At 36.5% G+C, this 22,687-nt stretch overlaps 1 protein-coding gene across 2 annotated transcripts; it reads left to right on the top strand.

Annotated features, from left to right (window-relative positions):
• The first annotated feature begins 310 nt into the window (after positions 1–310).
• On the top strand, positions 311–20,191 carry IKBIP (IKBKB interacting protein). 2 transcript variants are annotated; one of them, XM_012664012.1, is made up of 3 exons: positions 311–778; positions 6,645–6,762; positions 19,303–20,191. In XM_012664012.1, exons 1-3 carry the CDS (start codon positions 603–605, stop codon positions 20,056–20,058), a joined length of 1,050 nt encoding a protein of 349 aa, XP_012519466.1. In that variant the 5' UTR covers positions 311–602; the 3' UTR covers positions 20,059–20,191. The 2 variants fall into 2 exon arrangements, with proteins under 2 accessions (XP_012519466.1, XP_012519465.1); XM_012664011.1 differs by lacking the exon at positions 19,303–20,191 and adding an exon at positions 10,196–11,032.
• The last annotated feature ends 2,496 nt before the right edge of the window (positions 20,192–22,687 follow it).

Consider the following 22,687-nt stretch of genomic DNA (forward strand, 5'->3'; position numbering starts at 1 on the left):
TTGTCACCTCCTCCTCTCCGCCTCGGGACCGCGGAGCAGTCAAACAGCGCCCAGCCCGCCCAGCCCGGACAGCGCACGCCCGCGCATGCAAATGAATACACCCCGAGCCCCTTGGGGCGGACGCCGCCGCGCGCTCCCGCCCTGGCTTGTGCCCGCGCGCGCAAGGGGAAGCGCCCGCCCACCCCGCGGCGGGGACGTGGCTACACCATAGGGCCGCGCCGCGTTCCTGCGAGGGGAGGGCCGGGCGGCGGCGCGCTCGACGTGGCGCGCGCGGCCCCGCCCCGCCCCGCCGGCGCGGGTCCCGGCGGCCTGCGCGCGCCCGGGAGTTTCAATTTCCTCGGGTTTGCGGCAATTTCGCAGAGGAAGCGGGTGGTGGGGTCGCCGCCCGCCGCAACTGGAGGACCTAGCAAGCGGATAGCTGAGAGGCGTAGCGAAACTGCGAGGATGGCCGGCAGAGGGAAAGTGTTGGTTTCTGGGCGGCGCCAAGTCTGTGAGGGGGCGCGGTCACGGGCGAGGCTGCCCTAGGACGCCAGGGCGGCCACGTCCCGCTCCCCCCGGGTGAGGAAGCCGCCGCGGGTGTGTAGTCCTAAGGGTCTCTAGACATGTCCGAGGTGAAGAGCCGGAAGAAGTCGGGGCCCAGGGGAGCCCCAGCGGAGCCTGAGAAGCGGAGCGAGGGCGGAAAGAGCCCCGAGGTCCGGAGCGGCGGAGGCGGGGGCTGGGCGGACCCCCGGACGGGCCTGAGCCTCCTGTCGCTGGGGACGTGCCTGGGCTTGGCCTGGTAAGTGGACGCGAGGCCGCCCGGCCTTGGCCGGCCTCCTGTGCGACCCGCTGTTGGGGCTCCACCCGGCTCGGCATCCCGCTAACCTCCAAGCCCCCAAACTTGTGGCTTCTGTTACTTTGCTTCGACCCCAAAGGAAGGACACAGCCCGACTTCTTTTTCTTTCGCTCGTTTCTGGTAACTCATTCGTCCTCTGTTAGTAACATGCCCCTGTCGCTCAACTAGAGTTAAGCCTAAGGTTTGGGAACGAGTCATCCATTTCTTAAGACTTGCAGAGGCGGCCGCACTTTATGAAGCACCTATGACACGTCAGGAGCTTTCACGGTGTTATAAACTGTTACTTCCTGCCTGCTGTGCGGTTGTCAGAGACAAATTTGCCCCACCCCACGTGCCCCATAAATGCCTAACGGAAACGTTTGCAACTTTAATTAAAACAGTTCATTATGATCTCAAAGCAACGTTATAATAGTAGCAAAATTTGGAGGATTTCTCCTATTTTAATATGCACACGTCTTTTCTTAAGTTACTGATTGAACTTTAATATTGTAAATCTATAAAAGTATGGCGCTTGGGTTCACTTTAAACAGTTACAGTTTTTAAACAAAATAGCGATATATTGGTGTCATTAGGAAAAGTGAATATTAGAAATAACTTTAAAACTAACTTACTGGCTGGGCGCGGTGGCTCATGCCTGTAATCTTACCACTTTGGGAGGCCGAGGTGGGAGGATAACTTGAGGCAAGGAGTTTGAGACCAGCCTGGGCAACATAGCGAGACCCCATATCTACCAAAAAATATATATATGTAGAAAAATTAGCCAGGTATGGTGGTACACACCTGTAGTCCCAGCTACTCGGGAAGCTGAGGCAGGAGGATCGCTTGAGCCCAGAAGTTTGAGGTTGCAGAGAACTATGATGATGCCACTGCACTCTGACCTGGGTGACAGAGTGAGACTCTGTCAAAAAAAAAAAAAAACTAATTTTATTTTCCCCAATCATTTTCTTTAGGAATAACCTATTTCATTTTAATAACAAGACTGTCACTTTAATACAATTTCCCTCCATTTTTCACCAACTTCTAAAGTATTTAGTAAAAGAGTTGTCAGTCTCTCAGAGTAATAGGATTCTAGAAGAGACCCTGGACGTCTAGAACATTTCAAAGCTAATGCTTTTGAAATTACACTTTACTGGTGACTCATCTCAAGTCATGCATTTTTCCAAGTTAATATTTGTTAATAAAATAAAGTTAATAAAATAATAAAAGATTTGTTAGATGAAATGATTGTTAAATGCTGTCTTCACAAAAGAATTGTTTATTGTACTAATATGGAATGTTTTAATTTTGGTATTAAAAGAATAAGTGTACTGAATTTACTGTTTTAAATAAACTGCTCTTATGCCTTAAAATGCATGACCTTCTTTAGGTAAATGAAAAAACCCTTTTTCTATTGAGGAGTTAGTTACGGTCCTGGGAAAAAGCTCTAATGGGAAAGTAAATTTTAAGGGAATAAACCTTGAAAAGCAGATGCCTCACCTCAGGAATTTACTGTTAGTGATTTTTGTCTTAATTGCCTTCAAGACAAAAACAAGTTAGGAAGATTTAATTTGAGCTATGTCTTTGGAAACTGATAAAACAATGGTGAATCAAAAATTATTTTTTAAATGGGCAGATTCTATAATCGTTATTAAAATAGTTGACTCTTAGCTGCTCTTGTGAAATCTTTTGCTACAGAAATTGAGGTATATATACTTTCATCGATATTTATAGCAAAATATTTATGGTAAGTTTGGGAATAAAAATTTGACATGATAGGACATTTATAAATATTTTCCACATAAAAAGCAAATATTTGGCTGCTTAAAATACTTAAAAGTGCATTAGATTTATAACAAAGCCATACTTCAGCATCTAAAAGTCTGCCCATCAAATCTTTATTAAATGCTCAGCACACTGACACTATTCTGGTTGTTAAATTACAACAGTGTATATGTGTGCCCATGTATATACTCTTAAACTCTGCTTATCCATCTACTAACTTTTTGTCTAATTAAATTGGGAGAAAAAAGTCTGAACTTTGCTGCTGCCCAAAGAGGATTTCAAGGCAACACACTCTAGCAGTATCTTCAGACCTTTCATATTTGGATCCTTGTTTGGAAAGAAAATAGAAATAATACATAACAAACTTTAGAGTGTGTTACCTGAATATCTTCTCTTTGCTAAACAAAGTCCTGATAATATCATCCTGTGTCAGCTTCACAATAAATATTAGCTCTAACAGTTGCCTCAAGCTATGTGGCTTGAGTGTCAATTTGCATGCCTCATTTCTAAACTGTTGAGATTCTACTTTTAGAAAGTTAAAAAGTTGTGAAGTTACTAAACAAGACAATCTTTTGCGTAAGCTTATTTAATTATATAGAAATTTAATCAACTGGAAATTCCATTGTGAAAATTTTAAGTTTCTTCTGGAAATTTCAACAGATTTCTAAATTGCTTTGGTAAAAGTTTGTAGCATTTGTTATAATTATGTACAAGAAGCTCTTTAGACAGATTATGACTCCAGTTTTTTTCTCTGTTATCCATTATAACTTTCTCTATAAATCAGCTATGCTGTAAAATCTTGGCTAACTCCATTTCTAGCTTCTTTCTTTCTTTCTTTCTTTCTGTTAGTAGAATTTTATCTAAAAGATAGGGTTATACTTTAAATGCCTTGCTTTTTAAAAATGGAATATGGTCAATATTTTCCTGAACATTAGTTATTGTGCTAAAAATGAGGCTGTAGATGATATGAAACATAGGCTAAATGGGAACTGACCCTGATAGTGGCCTCGGAACTTGGGAGGTGCATTCCAGGGAAAGGTACATCATTCATTACTGCAGGGCCCTCAGTCTATATGAAGTTTCTACAGACTGCAGTGGATTATGAAGGAGTCAGGAAGATTCCTTTCGTAAAGCCTAACATGAAAAGTAGTCTGGATCCCTTTCTCCTATATCTAACACTTTCACGGGGTCTTACCAATGTGATAATTAAAAGAGGCCCCAAAACAGGGTAAGAGAGTCTTTTTCCTTTAGTGAGTTATAAATGGTCTAGTCCATCTAGTCTATCCATTTGCTATAAAACCAACCTGGGTTATGCTTAGTGTTCAAAGAGGAACAAGCCTGGGGTTTCTATCAAGTGCAAGTAGAAGGGAACTCTGCTGCTTTATACAACCATAGGTATGTAGGAGGAGTGGAAGAGCAGCTGCACAAAGTAGTCCAAAAGAAAGGGCCAAGGTACTTAAAGAGAATAGCTAAAGTGTTTTGTCCTCAGAGCTTTTATAAATTGGAACCTATTTAATCTCATCAACAATGCTATAAAGTAAGTATTGTTATCCTACCTTTACAGATGAGGAAACAACAGCAAAGATAAGTTATTTAACTTGCCCAAGGGTGGTTATACAGCTAATAAATGACAGAGCCAAGGTAGTCCAACTACCGACTTAAACAGTATGATATGTTGCCTCCCTTCGATATTAACCCCAAAAAGAAGGCCAAGACTCTAAATATAGGAACCCCTAGTCCTTTTCTTATAGTTCTTTTCTTGCTCCTACTAGAAGCTGTACCCCTTAGCGGACTCTTTTGTCTTTTACCTTCATCTAAAGGGGAATACTGGGAACTGCTCCTGTTGGAATATGCCTCTGACTCATAAAAAGGAAATGCACCTTAGGCACTAACATGGATGCTAATGTGAAAACTTAGTTTTCAACCATCCTCTTCCTTAAATGAATTAATATTTATAAAGCTCTTAGAATAATGTCTGGCACATGAGTGAAAAATAAAATGTATTTTAACTCTTCAGCACCATATAGACCACTTCATTTTTTTTTGTTTATCACTAGTGCTGTCAACTTTGTGCTTATTTTTTCTATATGCTCTATTCATATGTAGGAAGGGTCACTCTTTTATTTTTTTTGTTTTAGTGAGAGGCTAAACAAAAAAAATCTGAGATGATACTTCCACTAACATGACAATTTTCTTCAAGCTTTTGTGTAATGCTTGCATTTGAAGAGAAGCCCTGAGATAGGCAACATTAAAAATATTTAATAAAATCAAAAGTCCTGTAATGTGTTTTTTGTAGTGGATCAACTTTCACACAGAAGTCTCTTTTATAATAACAATGTCATTTGGAATAAACTTGATGATCTATAGTATAAATTCATGATGTAACACTATGGAGTACTGGATGATAAAACTAGTCCCTGAAATTAACTCTTTTTTTTAGGCAGCTCTCTCTCTTTGTTCTCTTATCTGCTGGTCTCAGATATGTCTATACTCTGAAAAAAAAAATCTTAAAAGCCAAAAATGAAAAAAGAATTATGTTTACCCATCCATCTTTGAAAATTAGGATAATAGTGTTTCCTAATAACCAGAAGTTTTAAAAGTTCCTATTAGCACACAGGAGAAAAGTCAATCTGGACTAATTATGTAACCTGGAATTATAAGTATCTCATATGATAGACATTAACCAGCATCATGAAACCAATATTTCATCTAACATTGTAAGTATTTGATTAAAAAGCAAAAAAATCTATCTTAGCTTTGGACAGTTTTTCAGCAACAGCCTAATGATGCCATTTATGAGTTCAAAACATCACCACTTTTGCAAATGTACACAAAGCTCAGATAGCTGCACTTAGAAAAGTCTTTCAACTCTCCATTAAACTTTGGGATCTTTAGATATTTGTCTTTCTGTGGAAATGAATTGTGCAAAACCTGGTCAGTTAATGGTTCCCAGCTTGGTTGTTTACTCAGATTACTTGGGAACCTGTTACAATTTCCAATATCCAAGCCACATCCCAGACCATGTAAGTCAGAATCTTTGTGGATGGGACCCAGGCATAGACTTTGTTAAAGCTGCGAGGTGATTACAATATGCAGTGAAACTTTTGAACTACTGGTCTAGGTACCGTGATTTAGGCAGGCACTTGTCATGGTTCTGCTCCAGTGGGCTTTTTGATGATTCAATGTACAAAGAATTTCAACTGCTGTTTTTTTCTGAGCCTGAAGAATTGAGTTAAAGTAGATACACAAAATGGTATTAGATCCGAGGCATTTCTTTTGTACTTAGTCATTTAAAATCCTGTACAAACAGATGTTGATTTATTGTTTTAAAGATTGGGGCAGCTTTTTTATACTTGTACTCTTTACTGTTTACCAGATGAAGAATAAACTCCAATTTTGGAATGACATCTAAAGTATACCTATATGAGTTGTATTGTTGAGTCTAACCAATTGAGTTTATACACCTTGCATTGCATGTGTCCTGTTGTCACTTTGACAGTGACTTTCTTGTTTTCATACCTTTTTTTAATAATCCTGCTGTTATTTTGCAACTTCTAGTCACTATCTCTCTCTTCCTCCCACCTCACTGCTTTTCATTAGTCTACTTTTCTACATTTTAGTTTTAAGATACTTTTAAAGGTAACTCTTATTTCTCCTATATTTCAACATAAAAACACTTTTCTTATATTGCCCAAATATGACCTCCAGAAAAATAGTAGAGATCAGAGATCTCATTCTAAATTAAATTGTTCACCATGTCTTCCTCTAAAATATTTCTTGTGCATGCATCTATCACAGATATAACACCATCTCGCTGGGCTGTGAACTGTGGACAAGGAGAGTGTTTTACTCATCTTTGCATGAGCTAAACTGATAACCTACCACATTGTAGACTACCTGAATGTTTGTTGAAGCAAAATAACAAAAGCTGTAGCTACCTGTACCTGAATTTATGTTGTTCTTACCAGAAGTGGGGATAATACTCCCCTGAAATTCAGGTTTAAATGACTATGAATTAGGCATTAGTGATTTTTTTTTTCTTTTCCAGGTTTGTATTTCAGCAGTCAGAAAAGTTTGCAAAGGTGGAAAACCAATACCAGTTACTGAAAGTAAAAACCAGTGAGTTCCAAGGACTTCAAAGTAAAATCACTTTAATTTCAGAAAAGGTAATCATTTCATTTATTCATTCACTAAACCATTACTCATGTCATAAAGTGGACAAGGATTTGTGCTTGGCACCAGGGTGGCAAGGATGTTATAAAACTAGAGATGAAAAGGAGGGTCTAAGTCCCTGCAACCTCATGCACAGGATGAGCATATAATCCCCCAGAAAAGAAAAGCCATGGATGAAAATTAGCATCCCTCACACATGCAAGGGGATTCCATGGAGGGTGAGTTTAGGGGCTTCTGGGAAGGAGATGCAGAGGAGTTGGTAGTTTGACATAGGACTCAAGTTGGAATCTGGTTGTAGTTGTTGGGGGCGCTCTAACACACTGATAGAAAAAATTCTAGGAGCTCAAAACATATGTTCAATAAAAAGCTATTGAAAAACAAATTTAGAACAAAGTTAGATTTTCTTTTTAAATGAAAAATTTTCTTGGCAATTAAAATGCCTTTGAAGCAAATTTTAAAATATTATCGTAGAATCCAAAAAATATTCAATCTTTTCATAGCTGTTTCTCTCCTAGTTTGCCCTGAGAGTAATTTAATAAGCACGGCCTTTCACAATACTGGCCTTCGAGGCCAGCATAATGCCATAGGAGGGAAAAGTAGCTAGATGTGGGCTCTCATCACAACTGTGTGACCTTGGGCAAATCACTTTAACCTCTTTTGGCCTCTATTTCATCATTTATTAAATAAGAAATAAGATTTTTATAAGGATCAGATAAGATATACAATAAGTCCTTACTTAATGTTGTCAGCAGGTACTTAGAAACTAACTTGAGTGGAATGACAAACAGCAGGCCCTTAACAACGTCATTTTGATCAATGTCCTTTCATTATAACATTAATGCAAAAAAAATTGGTTTTATTATTTGTCATTTAGCATAAAGTTGTAGTTTCCAGGAACCTACCAATGATGTTAAGTAAGGATTTAGTATGTATACAAATTCTTTGCAAACACTCAAGGACTAATAAATTCAAGGTATTAGCTCTTTTTTAAGAAAATGAAAAACTATTAGAATATATTAGCAGCCCATAAATGCTAGTGGCCGTGGTATACCAAATATTTGCAGAATAAATCTTGAGATTTATTATCCTGAAAAGTTGATCTTATACTACCTGAAGTGAACTGTCTTCAGATTACAGGGATGTTCTGGTGAACAGCCTAAATAAGAAACTACCTTAGGTGAAGATAAGTTTGCCTCTTCAAAATACTGCTAGTCAACAAAGTGACTATAATCAATAATAAGTTAGAGTACACTTTAAAATAAGTAAAAGAGTGGAATTGAAATGTTCCTAACACAAGGAAATGATAAATGCCTGAGGTGATGGATACCCCAGTTACCCTGATTTGATTAATTCACATTGTATACCTGTGTCAAAACATCACGTGTACCCTATAAAGATATATACCTATTATGTACCCATAATAATTAAAAATAAAAATTCAAAATACTGCTAGTAAAACAACCTAACTGTATTACCAATGAACAAGTATTTCTCAGAATTAATTTTTAAAAGAGCTTATATAGCTACATGTGTACATTAAAAATAATTTTTAAACAGCATTTCAGGGTGGTGTTATATTAGTACTGTTACACACTGTTCCCACCTGTCACCTGGAACTGCTTTAAGTCTTCATTGCAGTGGGCCCAGAAATTAAAGCCATTCTTCTTCCTAAACATCAACAAACGAATTCTTTGTACTCTGAAATGTGGGGGCTACAAAAAGGCAAAAGACATGGTCTCTTCCCTAAGGAATTTAGAAACTTTCACATCTTCATCACCTGGATAATTCATCAGACTGTTAATAAGTCAGATTTCAGAGTCACTTCTAAGTCTTTCCTCATCGCCCTCCTGACTTCATATCTCTCCTCCAAGCATCCACTGCCCCCTGTACTAATTGTGTCGTGATACTAATCGTAATCTATTCGTGATTTTGTTTGTTGTTAGTCCCCCTTACTTCTCATTAGAGCAAACACTGCATTTTTTATCTCTATTTCCCTAGCACCTAATAATGGAACTAGCTCACAGTGGACACTCAATAGATTTTATTGGGACTCTAGAATGTATGTTGTAGAAGATCCAAAACACTATCTCCCCTGGGAAATGAGGGACTATGTTATATTTATATTTTATATCCAGTGTCTAGCACAAGGTCTAGCACAGAGTAAACACTCAAAATTTTTGAATTATATGTGCTAAGTGCCAAATATGTGGCAAATACATAATAGGTGCTACAGGAGTTAAGGCTGTCAGAGCTAGGGCTATGGAAGAATGCTGTGCTGAGGAGCTAAGATCCAGTTTGAGCATTGAAGTAAGGACAGAACTTAGCTAAGTAAAGAGGAGAGAATAGCGTAGGGAGAGGTTATAGAATTGGGGACTTTATCCTAAAAGTATTAGGAAACATCAAAGATTTTTTAACAGTATACCATGATAGGCATAGCAATTTTTAAAAGCTTAATCTGGTGGTAGTGTGTAGGATGATTCAGAGAGGAAGTGGCTGGAAGCAGATATTAGATAATATTTCTAGAATACTTTCCTTGATCATTGAAGTCTGGGTTGGGTCTCCACCCAGGTCCTTCTATAGCTTTTCCCTGGTCGTAGGACATACAAATTTGTATTTCTCCCCAATTAAACTAAGCAGTTTACGGGCAGAATTGTGTCTTGTTCAGTATTATATCTTCAACACAACACTAGAAACATTTGATAAATTAATGATCATTTCTAGATCTTCCCATAGTCTCTAAAGCTGTTTTCTGTATTTGAGTGTAGACTAAAAGAGGTCCATGACATGACCTTTCTATATTTCAGATACATATTAGGAGGTATCAGGGGCCTACCATAATTTACAGATATTTAGAACACTTAGAACACTTTACCATTTGATTTGATTTATCACAATAAACGAAGGGGAGGTTTTATTCATTTTTGCCTTTGTATCTGCAGGATCTGATTCTAGTATCTTCTCTGTAAGAAGTTGGTCAAAAAATTTTTTTCAGGCAGATACTCTTTCAGAATCATAGGATTTAAGAAAGATAACAAATTTTATACTGAGTTGCAGTTTCTAAAAAGCCAAGTAACCATAAAAATGACATCTAAGTTACTTTCCATTGGAGTAAAAAAGAAAATTGTGATATACTTCAAGCTTCTTTAACATAATTTTTCTCTCAAATGTGCCTCCATGAAAATGCTCAAGCTAGGATTATATGTTCAGGTGTATATTTTTCTGACATAGGGCTACTCTGTTAAATTTGTGAAAACAGCTATTGAAGTAGTAAATATTTTTGTCAGTATGATTCTGATACACTTGGATATTTTAGACATCTTCAGAATTTGAACTTGGCGTGTATTATGCTCCTGATTATTAAAGTGTGTTTCTCTAATACAAAAATTATTAAGTAGCCTTGGGAATTGTTTTGTGTTATAAATGCAGCTTGAGTCTACTGAAAGTATCCTGCAGGAAGCTACATCATCCATGTCTTTGATGACCCAGTTTGAACAGGAAGTATCCAGCCTCCAAAGTATCATTCATGACATTCAAAATAGTGAAGAGATGCTCACTCAAAAGATGCAAAACCTTAATGAGAAATTCCAGAATATTACTGATTTCTGGAAGAGAGGCCTAAAAGAAATGAATGTTAATACAGACACTTTCAAATCAGAAGCAAAGCATATACATTCTCAAGTTACTGTCCAAATTAATTCAGCTGAGCAAGGAATCAAATTGCTTACTGAGCGGCTAAAAGATTTGGAAGATAGCACACTAAGAAATATTAGAACAGTAAAAAGACAAGAAGAAGAAGATCTCCTGCGAGTAGAGGAGCAGCTTGGATCTGATACAAAAACAGTTGAAAAGTTAGAAGAGGAACAGCATGCTCTCTTTGCCAGAGATGAAGATCTGACTAATAAACTTTCCAACTATGAGCCCAAAGTTGAAGAATGCAAGACACATTTACCAACAATTGAAAGTGCTATTCGGTCTGTTCTCAAAGTCTCTCAGGATCTGATAGGAACAGAAAAGAAAATGGAAGACTTGACTATGCAGATGTTTAATATGGAAGATGATATGCTGAGAACAGTGTCTGAAATAATGGAGATGCAGAAAATCCTTGAAGGAATTCAATATGATAATAGCATATTAAAGATGCAAAATGAACTGGATGTTCTCAAAGGAAAAGTTCACGATTTTATGGCATATTCAAGTATAAGAGAAAAGGGAACTTTAGAAGAATATAATCTAGAAAATAAAGGAATTGATGGTGATTTTTAAATTCACTACATTTATTCTGATGAATCATAAATTGATTAGTTCCATGGTTTTGAGTTACTTTGTTTTGATATGCCTCACTTTATCCTACATTATTGGGAAATAAATGAAATGTCCACACAAATGTATTACCCATATAATCAAAGCTTATCTTTTTAAACACTAAAACTTACTCCATTTTAACCATTGTAAATAGAAACAGTTCTAAAACATATATTTCTCTATTTTTAAAGCAAGATACTTAGTATTTTTAAATGTTTTCCTAATAATTCATGGACATCATTATGAAACTCATCTATTATATTGGACCCAAATATATTGATGTCTCTAGGAACTAATGAAGAGTGTTTACCACTTCACTAAATGACCCCAGTTTGCTGTTTTTCAAAACTTTGTTTCTTATACCTTTTCTGCCACCCGATCTTACTGTCAGGTTGGTTGGTAATGTCCCTGCCTCAGCCAGTTCTTCACTTTCCTTTGTAATTCACTGCAGGTTAAGAATCCAGACAACCAAGTTCATAGGAGTTTTGTCTAAAATAAAAAATAACATGCATGAGAGAGATCCTGTGACCTTTGCTATGAATTAATATGCACTTTCTGAAAGCTATGAAGCCTGGAAAATGTTTTACTTTTTGTTAAGGTTCTGAACTGTGTTACAGATACTTGTAAGAATTTTAAAATACAAGTAAATATGTTCTAATCTAAGGCCTTTCCTATGAATTATGTGGGTATGCTTTGAAATATGAACCTCTGGAATATCTTTGTATATCTGGGCTTTTTTTTTTTTTAGATTCTAACTGTGTTTATACTCTTGAGTTTGCTAGATATATAATCCCTAGATAAATTAGTCTACTTACAATAAAAATGCACCAATAAACCTGTGGCCTATTTTAAGGAGGAAAAAATAGCATAATGATAAATGATGATATTAATAATTATATTAAAATTATATCATTTTAAAGGTTTCTTAAACTACTGAACTAAATTTATTTTACATATTGATTTCAAAATAATATAATATTGTCAACTGCGTATGGAAGTTCTTTTCTTACTTGCCAATAACCATCCCAGTTTTATAATTCAATTTCAGTGGAGTTAAACACAAAGAACTTGAAAGCAGTTGGTTACAAAAGACAGTTGTTGTCAGGTAGTTTCATTATGTAAATTTGCAAGTTTTTGGAGAAATCCCAAACAAGTTCTACATTAGAGTTAGGAGTCTATGGTAGATAGCCAAAGTTATAAAAATAAGCTTGAAGAGTGCTACTATTAAGGCATAGCATTAGTTTTTGTTATTTTGATATTAAATTTCTTGGCTTCCGAATGTGTAAGTTCTTATCTATGTGCACTGACAAAATTCTGTTTGTTTACTTTTATTTTAATGCTAATAAAATAGATTATAAAGTTAGCTGGAACTTTGTTGTTTTAACCTCCATCCTGTCAGGGCAGATGTGATCTCTTGTACTCTTCACTTTTAAATAATTTTTTTTGCTGATGATCAGATTTAATACAACTTTATTATGAACTTATGTATATCATGGTAATGGTTACTGAAAGTAAATGGAAACAAGGTGGCCACTGTGGTCTATAATGGCACAAAGGAAACAAAAACTGAGCTTCTACAAATATTACATGAGAAAACTATTGAAGTATATAAACGTGTGTGTGTGTGTGTGTGTGTGTGTGTGTGTACTCTATATATTCCTTTACTATTTTTCTATTAAAAATCGTCATTAGATTTAGATATACTTAATTCGTCTTCCTCTGTTTCTTCCATTCTGTTATTTAACACAGATGCTTAAAATTTCAACAACCTCCCTGCAAATTAAATTACATTGTTAGTCTTTTCTTCATGGAAAATTACCAATATTTATATCTTTGTAATTGATAATAAATTTTATATAAATTAATTTCTTATAGAGAGTACTGGGTCCATTTTTTTTAAAAAAATCTTAAATCAGTTTGATGAAATAAACATCTAATTATTTTTAAACTTTTGGATATAAAGTTTAAAAGTCTATAGTAATATGTATGGCTTCATAGAAAACTAAACCTGTAAGATACAATATAGTATTATTTTTTAATCTCAAACTAATTGTAGACCTTTATATGACTCTATAATCTTGATCAAAGTTTGATATGTCATACAATAATGCTGTAAATTCACCAGACTCCCCCTCCCAAAAAATCTCATTTGTCTATAGATTTATCTCATATTTTCACAGTTGACAAAAGCTCTGCAAATTCTTCCAGCATCTGTTCATTTCTGTTCAGCTATACACTATTAATTTAATACAAATTAAAATGCTCCATCATAGCTTTGCACAGCAGGGGAGGAGAGAACTTATCTTTTGGTACCTATTCTGTACCAGATATTTCTAGGATATTTTCATTCATCATCATCATCTTAACAGCTGCTTATATTGACTACCTACCTTGTACCAGTGTTTATGGTAGGCATTTTACATGTATTAGCACTAATCCTCACAACAGCTTTGCTGTTAGACCCATTTTACAAATAAGGAAATCAAGGCTTAGCAAGATTAGAAATCTTGCAGTCACACTGCTGGGTCTGTCCAACTCCAGAGGCCGAGGACCTCCCATCAAACAATGCAACCTGTTGATGTTAACCAGGGGAGAAAAAAAAAAAAAATCACAAGAAATCTGCTGTCAGTAGAATTATCTTGAGAATTCAAAAAGCAATAATTCAGCCAAATGTGTTCTTTACCATGTTGCCATGAAAGTAGACTGTGAGTCCCTCAAAAGCTGTAGCTGTGCTCTAAAATTGTTTGAGCCTTTAGCATGAGAAGGAATCAAAAATGTTGGGGAAGAGTGGAAAAGTAGGGGTGAAAAACCCTAGGCCGGAATCTTGTAATCTAGGTTTTGACATTGTGTTTTCTTGGGTGCTATATTTTGTTGCTTGGTTTTCAAATAGTAAAATGAGAGAATTTTACCTCAATAATCCCTAAGATCCCTTCTGGCTTTAAGTGGTTTTAAATGGTAGAGATCAATAAAATTTCCAGGCCCATTAGTAGCATTCAAAGATACTTTAGCAAAGTTTTTGGAAAGCAGATTGGACCTAGAAATCATTTTCTTGAAACATGTTGCTGTGCTTATAGATCCAGGCAGTATTTAATATTACAAGATTGCATCTAGCTTAGTACCTTGCATTTATGATAGAAATATAGTAAATATTCAAATCACTCCAGTGATCTTTTGAGCTACTGATAGATTCTCTACCTCTTCTATCCAACCTAGGCAAATAGCTTAAACAAGCCCTAAGTAATTTTTTTAAAATAATTCAATATAACAATTTCTAGACTATTACCACACTATATTGAGTTTGTGTTTTAGTAAAGATCAACAGAAATTCATGATAAATTGCTTTTATAAACTACCAGTGAAACAAAGAGATTTACTAACAGCTTCTTCCTAATGATTCCGATCCTTCTAACAATAAGCTAAGCTCTTTCTGAGGTGTCTTAATTGTGTAATGCTATTAAGCTACATTTCCTCCACCAGAGTAGATACATTAATAAATGATAACCTAGTAATGAAATAGATGAAAGTAAGCCATCTACCCCTTTCCCCCTTGGGAGACTCTGTTTCAGCAAATACACTGTGTTGCAGTGTATTTCTCCTTAAAAATAAAAGGTGATTTTGCAATCACTACTTGATTTCCTTCCTCTTTGTGTCTACTCCTTACTGTCATACCCACAGTTACATTTTCACAAGCTAACTCTCTACCAAAAATATATTTGGGGCCACCTCCTCCAACAATAATTAATGAAGCATAAAGCTATTGAGGAGAAAAATACTAAAATATATTTTGGCCAGCCTGAGTAAGAGTGAGACCCTGTCTCTACTAAAAATAGTAAAAATTAGCCAGGGGTGGTGGCACACTTCTGTAGACCCAGCTACTCAGGAGGCTGAGGCAGGAGGATCGCTTGAGCCCAGGAGTTTGAGGTTGCTGTGAGCTAGGATGATGCCACGGCACTCTAGCCCGAGCAACCAAGTGAGACTCTGTCTCAAAATAAATAAATAATTAATTTAATTAAACATATTTTGAAATCAAGCATACATGATGGGGTGACGAGGGTCAGTTGGTACTTTGAATTAACTGTTCTACTGCCCCATTTCAGCAGTTCATTGTATTCTTTTGCAACTATATAGCTGTTCCTTTTTAATGCTGCCATCGAAATAATATTGTGAAGATAATACATTTTTATTTGCATTGAATAATACTAAATTTATGCTAACCAAAATAATCTTAAAAGGTTAATATGAGCTGAGTAAACCTGATACAATTTAAGAAAATTTGTTAAAAAACTGAAGAAATACACAATTATTTTAGAAAAACTTGACGTCTTTAAACTGCGTATTTTATTTTGTAAAAATGTTTTGCAATATGCATATTTGCTTTTATTTTTGTTTTTATCTTTTCTAGAGACAGGGTCTTGCTGTTCTGCCCAGGCTGGAGTGCACTGGCTATTCACAACATGATCATAGTATACTACAGCCTGGAACTCCTGGGCATAACCAGTGCTCCTGTCTCAGCCTTCTGAGTAGCTGGGACTACAGGCTTGCACCAATGTACCCAGCCATATTTACTTTCTTATTCCTTCTTTTCTGAGTTTTAAATAATCCATTTATTGATATTCTGTTTCCCAAACTAAACTATAAACTCCCTGAAAGTAGAGACTGTTCTTGATCGTACCAGTACATACTATATATAGTACAGTAAATATTGTTGAATCAAACTGGTTTTGATGGTTAGTAGAACACTGTAGACAATTTCCTACTTTGAAACATAGTGCTTCCCTAGAAAAAAAGCTGAAAGTTGGCTGGACGCGGTGGCTCACGCCTGTAATCCTAGCACTCTGGGAGGCCAAAGCAGGTGGCTCGCTCAAGGTCAGGAGTTCGAGACCAGCCTGAGCAAGAGTGAGACCCCCGTCTCTAGTAAAAAATAGAAAGAAATGATCTGGACAACTAAAAAAATATATAGGAAAAATTAGCCGGGCATGGTGGCACATGCCTGTAGTCCCAGCTACTTGGGAGGCTGAGGCAGTAGGATCGCTTGAGCCCAGGAGTTTGAGGTTACTGTGAGCTAGGCTGACGCCACGGCACTCTAGCCCAGGCAACAGAGTGAGACTCTGTCTCAAAAAAAAAAAAAAAAAGCTGAAAGTTAAATGTGTGAAAGTCAAATGATTGACTTGCACATTATATAATGGGATTTTTTACCAGAGTAATCACTGTATCTCTGTGTTTGGTCACAGGCATTGACAATGTATTTCCAGCTATTTTACGTTCGTTTCTTAATTTATTTTTCTTCATAGTTGGGCACACAGTCCACAGGCTTAAGTTAATCTTCTCTTGAAGCTAAATAGTTTTACCTGGCAACTCCCATCTTTGTTTTAATTTTCAACTTTGTATTGTTTATGAGACCTACCCATCTTATTACTATGATCAGTTTAATTTTTCCTCTCCCTCTTCATTTTATTAACTAATGGCACAATGCAATAAAATTTTAAACTTTTAAGATATAATAAAATATTCAACTTCCCCAACACTACTATATAGGTATGCACACCCACACCCACAACCATCACCACAAACAACAACAAAAATGACAACTTGAAATGTTGCAAGAAAGTTGGGTGGCTCAAAATGTTCATCAGCTAATGTGTCCAAGTTAATCTAAGACATAAATTTAGAGATATCAGTATACAATGCATAGTGGGGAAGAAGGATAGCTTTGAAACATACAAAAGTTGCAAACCACCTGTATTTGGAATCATAGAATTTTAGAACCTTGGAAATAACTTTTTTTTACATACCTATCTTCTCTACTAAACAGAGTTGAGACCACCACTCAAGTTATACTCATCTTTATGCCCCTCACACTTGGCATGTCTAACAACATACTAGAAATTTGAGAGTTAGTTGAATTATTCAAGTTTTCATGGATAGTTAGATACCACAGAAAATTATTCATAAAAGTAATACTCCAATAAAACATAGACATTGGTCCCTTCATTCTAGCACTTGTTATAACTACAAACAAGTTTGTTTGTAGTTGCCTTAGACCCCAAATAGCCAAAAGCAATCTTAAGCAAAAAGAGCAAAGCTAGAGGCATCAAACCACCTGATCTCAAAATATACTACAAAGCTATAGTAATTAAAACAGCATGATACTGGCATTAAAAAAAGACATGCAGACCAGGGGAACAGAAAGAAAGCCCAGAAATAAATCCACGTGCATAGGTTCAAATAATTTTCAGCAGAAGTGCCAAGAACACAATGGGGAAAGGACAGTCTCTTTAATAAATGGTGTTGGGAAAACTGGATATCCACATGCAAAAGAATGAAATTGAACTCTTACCTCACACCACTTCCAAAAGTCAGCTAAAAATGAATTAACGACTTAAATGTAAGATCATGAACTGTAAAAACTACTGGGAGACAACATGAGGAAAAAGCTTCATGACAGTCTTGGGAAAGATTTTTTGGATATAATCCCAAAAGCACAAGAAACAGAAACAAAAATAGACAAATAGACTGCATCAAACTAAAAACCTTCCGCACAGCAAAGGAAACAATCAATAGAGTGAAGACAGAACCTAAGGAATGGAAGAAAATATTTGCAAACCATACATCTGATAAGGCCTTAATATTCAAAATATATGAGGAACTCAACTGAATAGCAAGAAAACAATCTGATTAAACAATAGGCAATGGCCCTGAATAGATATTTCTCAAAAGAAGACATAAATAAATGGCCAGCAGGTATATGAAAAAATGCTCAACATCACTAATCATTAGAGAAATGAAATATTTAAACCATAATCATATATCACCTCACACCATTTAGAATGTCTATTATCAAAAAACCAAAAGATAACAAATGTTGGTGAGGGTGTGGAGAAAAGGGAACCCTGGTACACTGTTGATGGGAATGTAAATTTGTACAGCCATTATGGAAGACAGTATGAAGGTTCCTCAAAAACTTAAAAATAGAACTACCATATGATCTGGCAATCCCATTCTGGGTATATATAGAAAAGAGATGAAATCAATATGTCAAAGAGTTATCTGCACTCCCATATTCATTGCAGCATTGTTTCTGGTAGCCAAGATATATAGAATCAGCCTGAGTGTCCATCAAGAGATTAATGGATAAAGAAAATGAAATGTTTACACACACATACACATACACACGCACACATAATGGAATTCTATTCTACCTTAAAAAGAAAGAAATCCTGTTATTTGTGACTACATGGATGAACCTAGAGGATATTATGCTGAGTGAAATAAGCCAGGCACAGTAAGACAAACACTTCATGATCTCACTTATATGTGGAATCTGAAATTAAAAAGTCAAACTAATAGAAGCAGAGAGTAGAATGGTGGTTTCCAGGGGCTGGAGGGGGCAGGATGCAGGATGAAGAGATGCTGGTCAAAGAGTACAATGTTTCAGTTAGAATGAATAAATTCTGGAGATCTATTGTATAGCATGGTGACTATAGTTAATAATAAGGTATACTTGGAAATTGCTAAGAGAGTAGTTCTGAAATTTTGTCACTGCAAAAAAAAAAAGTGTGAGGTGATGGATATAGTAATTAGCCTGATTTAATCATTTTACAATGTATAGACATCAAAACATCATATTCCACACCATATGTACATAAATGTATACAATTTTTATTTATCAACTGTGCCTCAGTAAAGCTGAAAAAAAGAAGTTATGCGGGTACAGTGCACACTATCTGGGTGAATGCACTTATAACTTTGTACAAAAACTACAAAAGCAATTCACGTAACCAAAATGTTTGTACCCCCTTAATATTCTGAAATTCAAAAAAAGAGAAAACTGGAAATAAAAAGAAGTTATGCTACCTTGTCTCACCCCCCAAATTTACCAAAGTTCATCTAGAGGAAACTTCCTCGACCCTTCTCTAGGAACTGAAGAAAACACATCACCGTCTCATTTAGCTCATTTTGTTCCTGTACAGAGAACCACTTGTACAAAAATAATAACTGAAAAAATGTCATTTCCAGTAACGTTTTATGAAATTTCCTCAATGTTTTCCTTCTTATTCATTAGTAATACATTCAAATTGTTCTAAAGGCTTTTACTTTTAAAGCCATCTTTTACCATATACTTTCCAAAAGTGCAGTAAAGTTTTAGTTAAAAAAACCATAAAATTTAAGTTGAATTTTAAATGTTAAACTTTCAATAAATTTAATCATTGTGATGTTATATTTTCTTGTAGTGTCAGAAATCTGAAGCTGTCATGGAACAATTGAAGTCTTTTCAAATAATTGCTCATCTAAAGCATCTACAGGAAGAAATTTATGAGGTAAAAACTTGGTCCAACAGGATAACTGAAAAACAGGATATATTGAACAACAATTTGACAACTCTTTCTCAAGACATTATAAAAGTAGACCAAAGTACAACTTCCTTGGCAAAAGATGTTGGTCTCAAGATTATAACTATAAAAACAGATATACGACGTATTTCAGGTTTAGTAACTGATGTAACATCATTGACAGAATCTGTACAAGAACTAGAAAATAAAATAGAAAAAGTAGAAAAAAATACAGTAAAAAACATAGGTGATCTTCTTTCAAGCAGCATTGACCGAACAGCAACGCTCCGAAAAACAGCATCTGAAAATTCACAAAGAATTAACTCTGTTAAGAAGACACTAACTGAGCTCAAGAGTGATTTTGACAAGCACACAGATAGATTTTTAAGCTTAGAAGGTGACAGAGCAAAAGTTCTGAAGACAGTGGCTTTTGCAAATGATCTAAAACCAAAGGTGTATAACCTGAAGAAGGACTTTTCCCGTTTAGAACCATTGGTAAATGACTTAACACTACGCATTGGGAGATTGGTTACCGATTTACTACAAAGAGAGAAAGAAATTACTTTCCTAAATGAGAAAATATCTAATTTAACAATAGTCCAAGCTGAGATTAATGATATTAAAGATGAAATAACACATATTTCAGATATGGATTAGTTTGATATTGTTTAGACTGGGGTAACTTTTTTTTTTAAATGGGACCACTTATAAAAAGACTGGTAAATTAGAAATAATGACATTTTGGGGCAAATACCATTTAGTATTTGATTCTATTTTGTACAGTAAAAATTTTTTTTTTTTTTTGAGATAGAGTCTCACTCTGTTGCCCCAGGTAGAGTGTAGCGATGTCATCATAGTTCACTGCAACCTCAAACTCCTGGGCTCAAGGGATCCTCCTGCCTCAGCCTCCCAGGTACCTGAGACTACAGGTACATGCCATGATGCCCCACTAATTTTTCTATTTTTAGTAGAGATAGGGTCTCACTCTTGCTCAGGCTGGTCTTGTGTGAACCACCATACCTGGCCAAAAATAAAATTTTTAAACTGCTTGATTACTTGATTTTCCAAAATAAATATGCTAAAACCTATACTTGCAACTTTATATAGCAAGAAACTTATCCATCCCCCCAATATACATGCTCTTACACACAAACACACACACACACACACACACACACATACACACACACACACACACACACATTCACACAAGTGGGGAGAAGCAGAATCTGCCAGTCTAGCACTGGGAAATCTAGATGCGGCAGGATCTGAATCTCCACTTGCCCTCACTGGCTGCCAGAGAGCACAGTATGTTTGGCTGGAGCACTAACTAAAGAATTGCCCCTCAGGGGACAGGGCTATACCATTCGTTATCCAATAGAGGAGGAGAAACTAGAATAGTCACAGTCAGCTGCAGGAAAAAAAAATCAGATCAGCCTTTCTGGGTCTTTCGTGGCTTTAGGAAACAGGGAAAGGAACAATAAATAGTGTCTTAGTCTGTTTGGACTGCTGTATAACAAAATACCAAAAACTTTTGGTAGCCTATAAACAACAGATACTTATTTCTCACTGTTCTGAGGCTGGGAAGTCTGGATCAAGGTGCCTGACGCATCTGGAGGGCCTGCTCCTCAGTTCATAGAAACTTCTAGCTGTTTCCTCATATGGTAGAAGGGGCAAGGCAGCTCTCTATGACCTCTTTTTTTTTTAATTTATTTTTTTAGAAATGGGGTCTCACTTGTTGCCCAGGCTGAAGTGCAGTGGCACAATCATAGCTCACTGTAATGTCAAATTCCTGAACTCAAGCAACCTTCTGTGGGGCCTCTTTTATAAGGGCACAAATCCAATCCATGAGGGCTCCTCTCCCTCATAACCTAATCACCTCCCAAATGCCTCACCTAAGATCTCAACATATGAATTTTGGGGAGACACAAATATTCAGACCATGGCAAGTGGTTTACTTAAAATGGGGTAGGGAAGTGGCATCTAGAGCAGAGTTTTGGGGGGTGTTATGGATCACAGGAGGCTTGCCAAGCCCAGAGGCTCTGCCTTAAAGCAGCACAACTCACGTGTGATGACGGTGTGACCAGAAACAGCCAAACTAGAGAAGGAGGTTCTAACATTTAAAACAGCATCAGCAATTCCAATGATATAAAATGCTAGAAAATGCAAACTATAGAGACAGAAAATAGATCAGTGTTTGCCTGGTGTGTTAGGATTCTCCAGAGAAACAGAAACAAGGGGATATATGTATATATAGATAGATTATATGAATTGGCTCACACAATTATGGAGGCCAAGAAGTCCCTCAATCTTTTATTTGCAAGCTGGAGAACCAGGAGAGTCAGTGTTGTAATTCAGTCTGAATCCAAAGATCTGAGAACGGAGGGAGCTGATGGTGTAAGTCCTGGTCCAAGTTCAAAGACCCAAGAACCAGGAGCAGTGATGTCCCAAAGCAGGAGAAGATGGATGTCCCAGCTCAAACAGAAGCAAACTTGCCCTTCTGCCGTTTTGTTCTATTCAGACTCTCAATGGATTGGATGGTGCTCACTCACATTGGTGAGAGTGATTTTCTGTACCCAGTCCACCAATTCAAATGTTAATCTCTTCTGGAAGCACCCTCACAGATACAGCCAGAGATAATGTTTTACTGGCTATCTGGGCATCCCTTAGCCCAGTCACGTTGACACATAAAATTAACCATCACACCTGGGGATAAAGATGGAGGGAGGTATAGATTATAAAGAGGCACAAGAAAATTTGGGAGAGTGAAGAATATTTATTATCTTGATTGTGATATTTTCACAGGTATATATGTGTGTCAAAACTCATCAAATTGTACACTTTAAATATATGCAGTTTATTGACATCAATCATTCATCAATAAATTTATTTTTTTAAAAAGTACAATATAATAAACTAAAAAAAAAAAAAACCCACACAGCATTAGACCCAGTTTCCAATGCCTAGCATGAAGGGTATCCAGGTGCACAGAGCTGGTTGCCTCAAAAAGAAGAGTTTACGGATTCTTACACCAGAGTGGCTCATCCCCAACCCCTGGGCCTTTTGCCATGGGAGAGTTAGCTATATATATACTCTGACTTGGTTGACCTTCTTCAAATTATTGACCAGGAAATATTTTATATGTCCTGTCTTATTTGAAAAATTGAATCATCACCAGAAACTCTGGGTTCCCCAGAGAAACAGAACCAATAGAATATATGTGTCTATATAGATGTATGTATATAGAGAGAGTATGTGTATATATATAGATGTATGTGTGCATATA

The sequence above is a fragment of the Propithecus coquereli genome, unplaced genomic scaffold (assembly GCF_000956105.1).
Source record: "Propithecus coquereli isolate 6110/MARCELLA unplaced genomic scaffold, Pcoq_1.0 Scaffold85, whole genome shotgun sequence".
Classification (NCBI taxonomy): Eukaryota; Metazoa; Chordata; class Mammalia; order Primates; family Indriidae; genus Propithecus; species Propithecus coquereli.

Excerpts from the sequence above, each read along its gene's own strand:
- IKBIP (XM_012664011.1), top strand. The coding sequence starts at position 603 with ATGTCCGAGGTGAAGAGCCGGAAGAAGTCGGGGCCCAGGGGAGCCCCA. Across the intron at positions 779-6,644 it reads ACGTGCCTGGGCTTGGCCTG|GTTTGTATTTCAGCAGTCAG; the intron begins GTAAGTGGACGC and ends TTTCTTTTCCAG. Across the intron at positions 6,763-10,195 it reads TCACTTTAATTTCAGAAAAG|CTTGAGTCTACTGAAAGTAT; the intron begins GTAATCATTTCA and ends TTATAAATGCAG.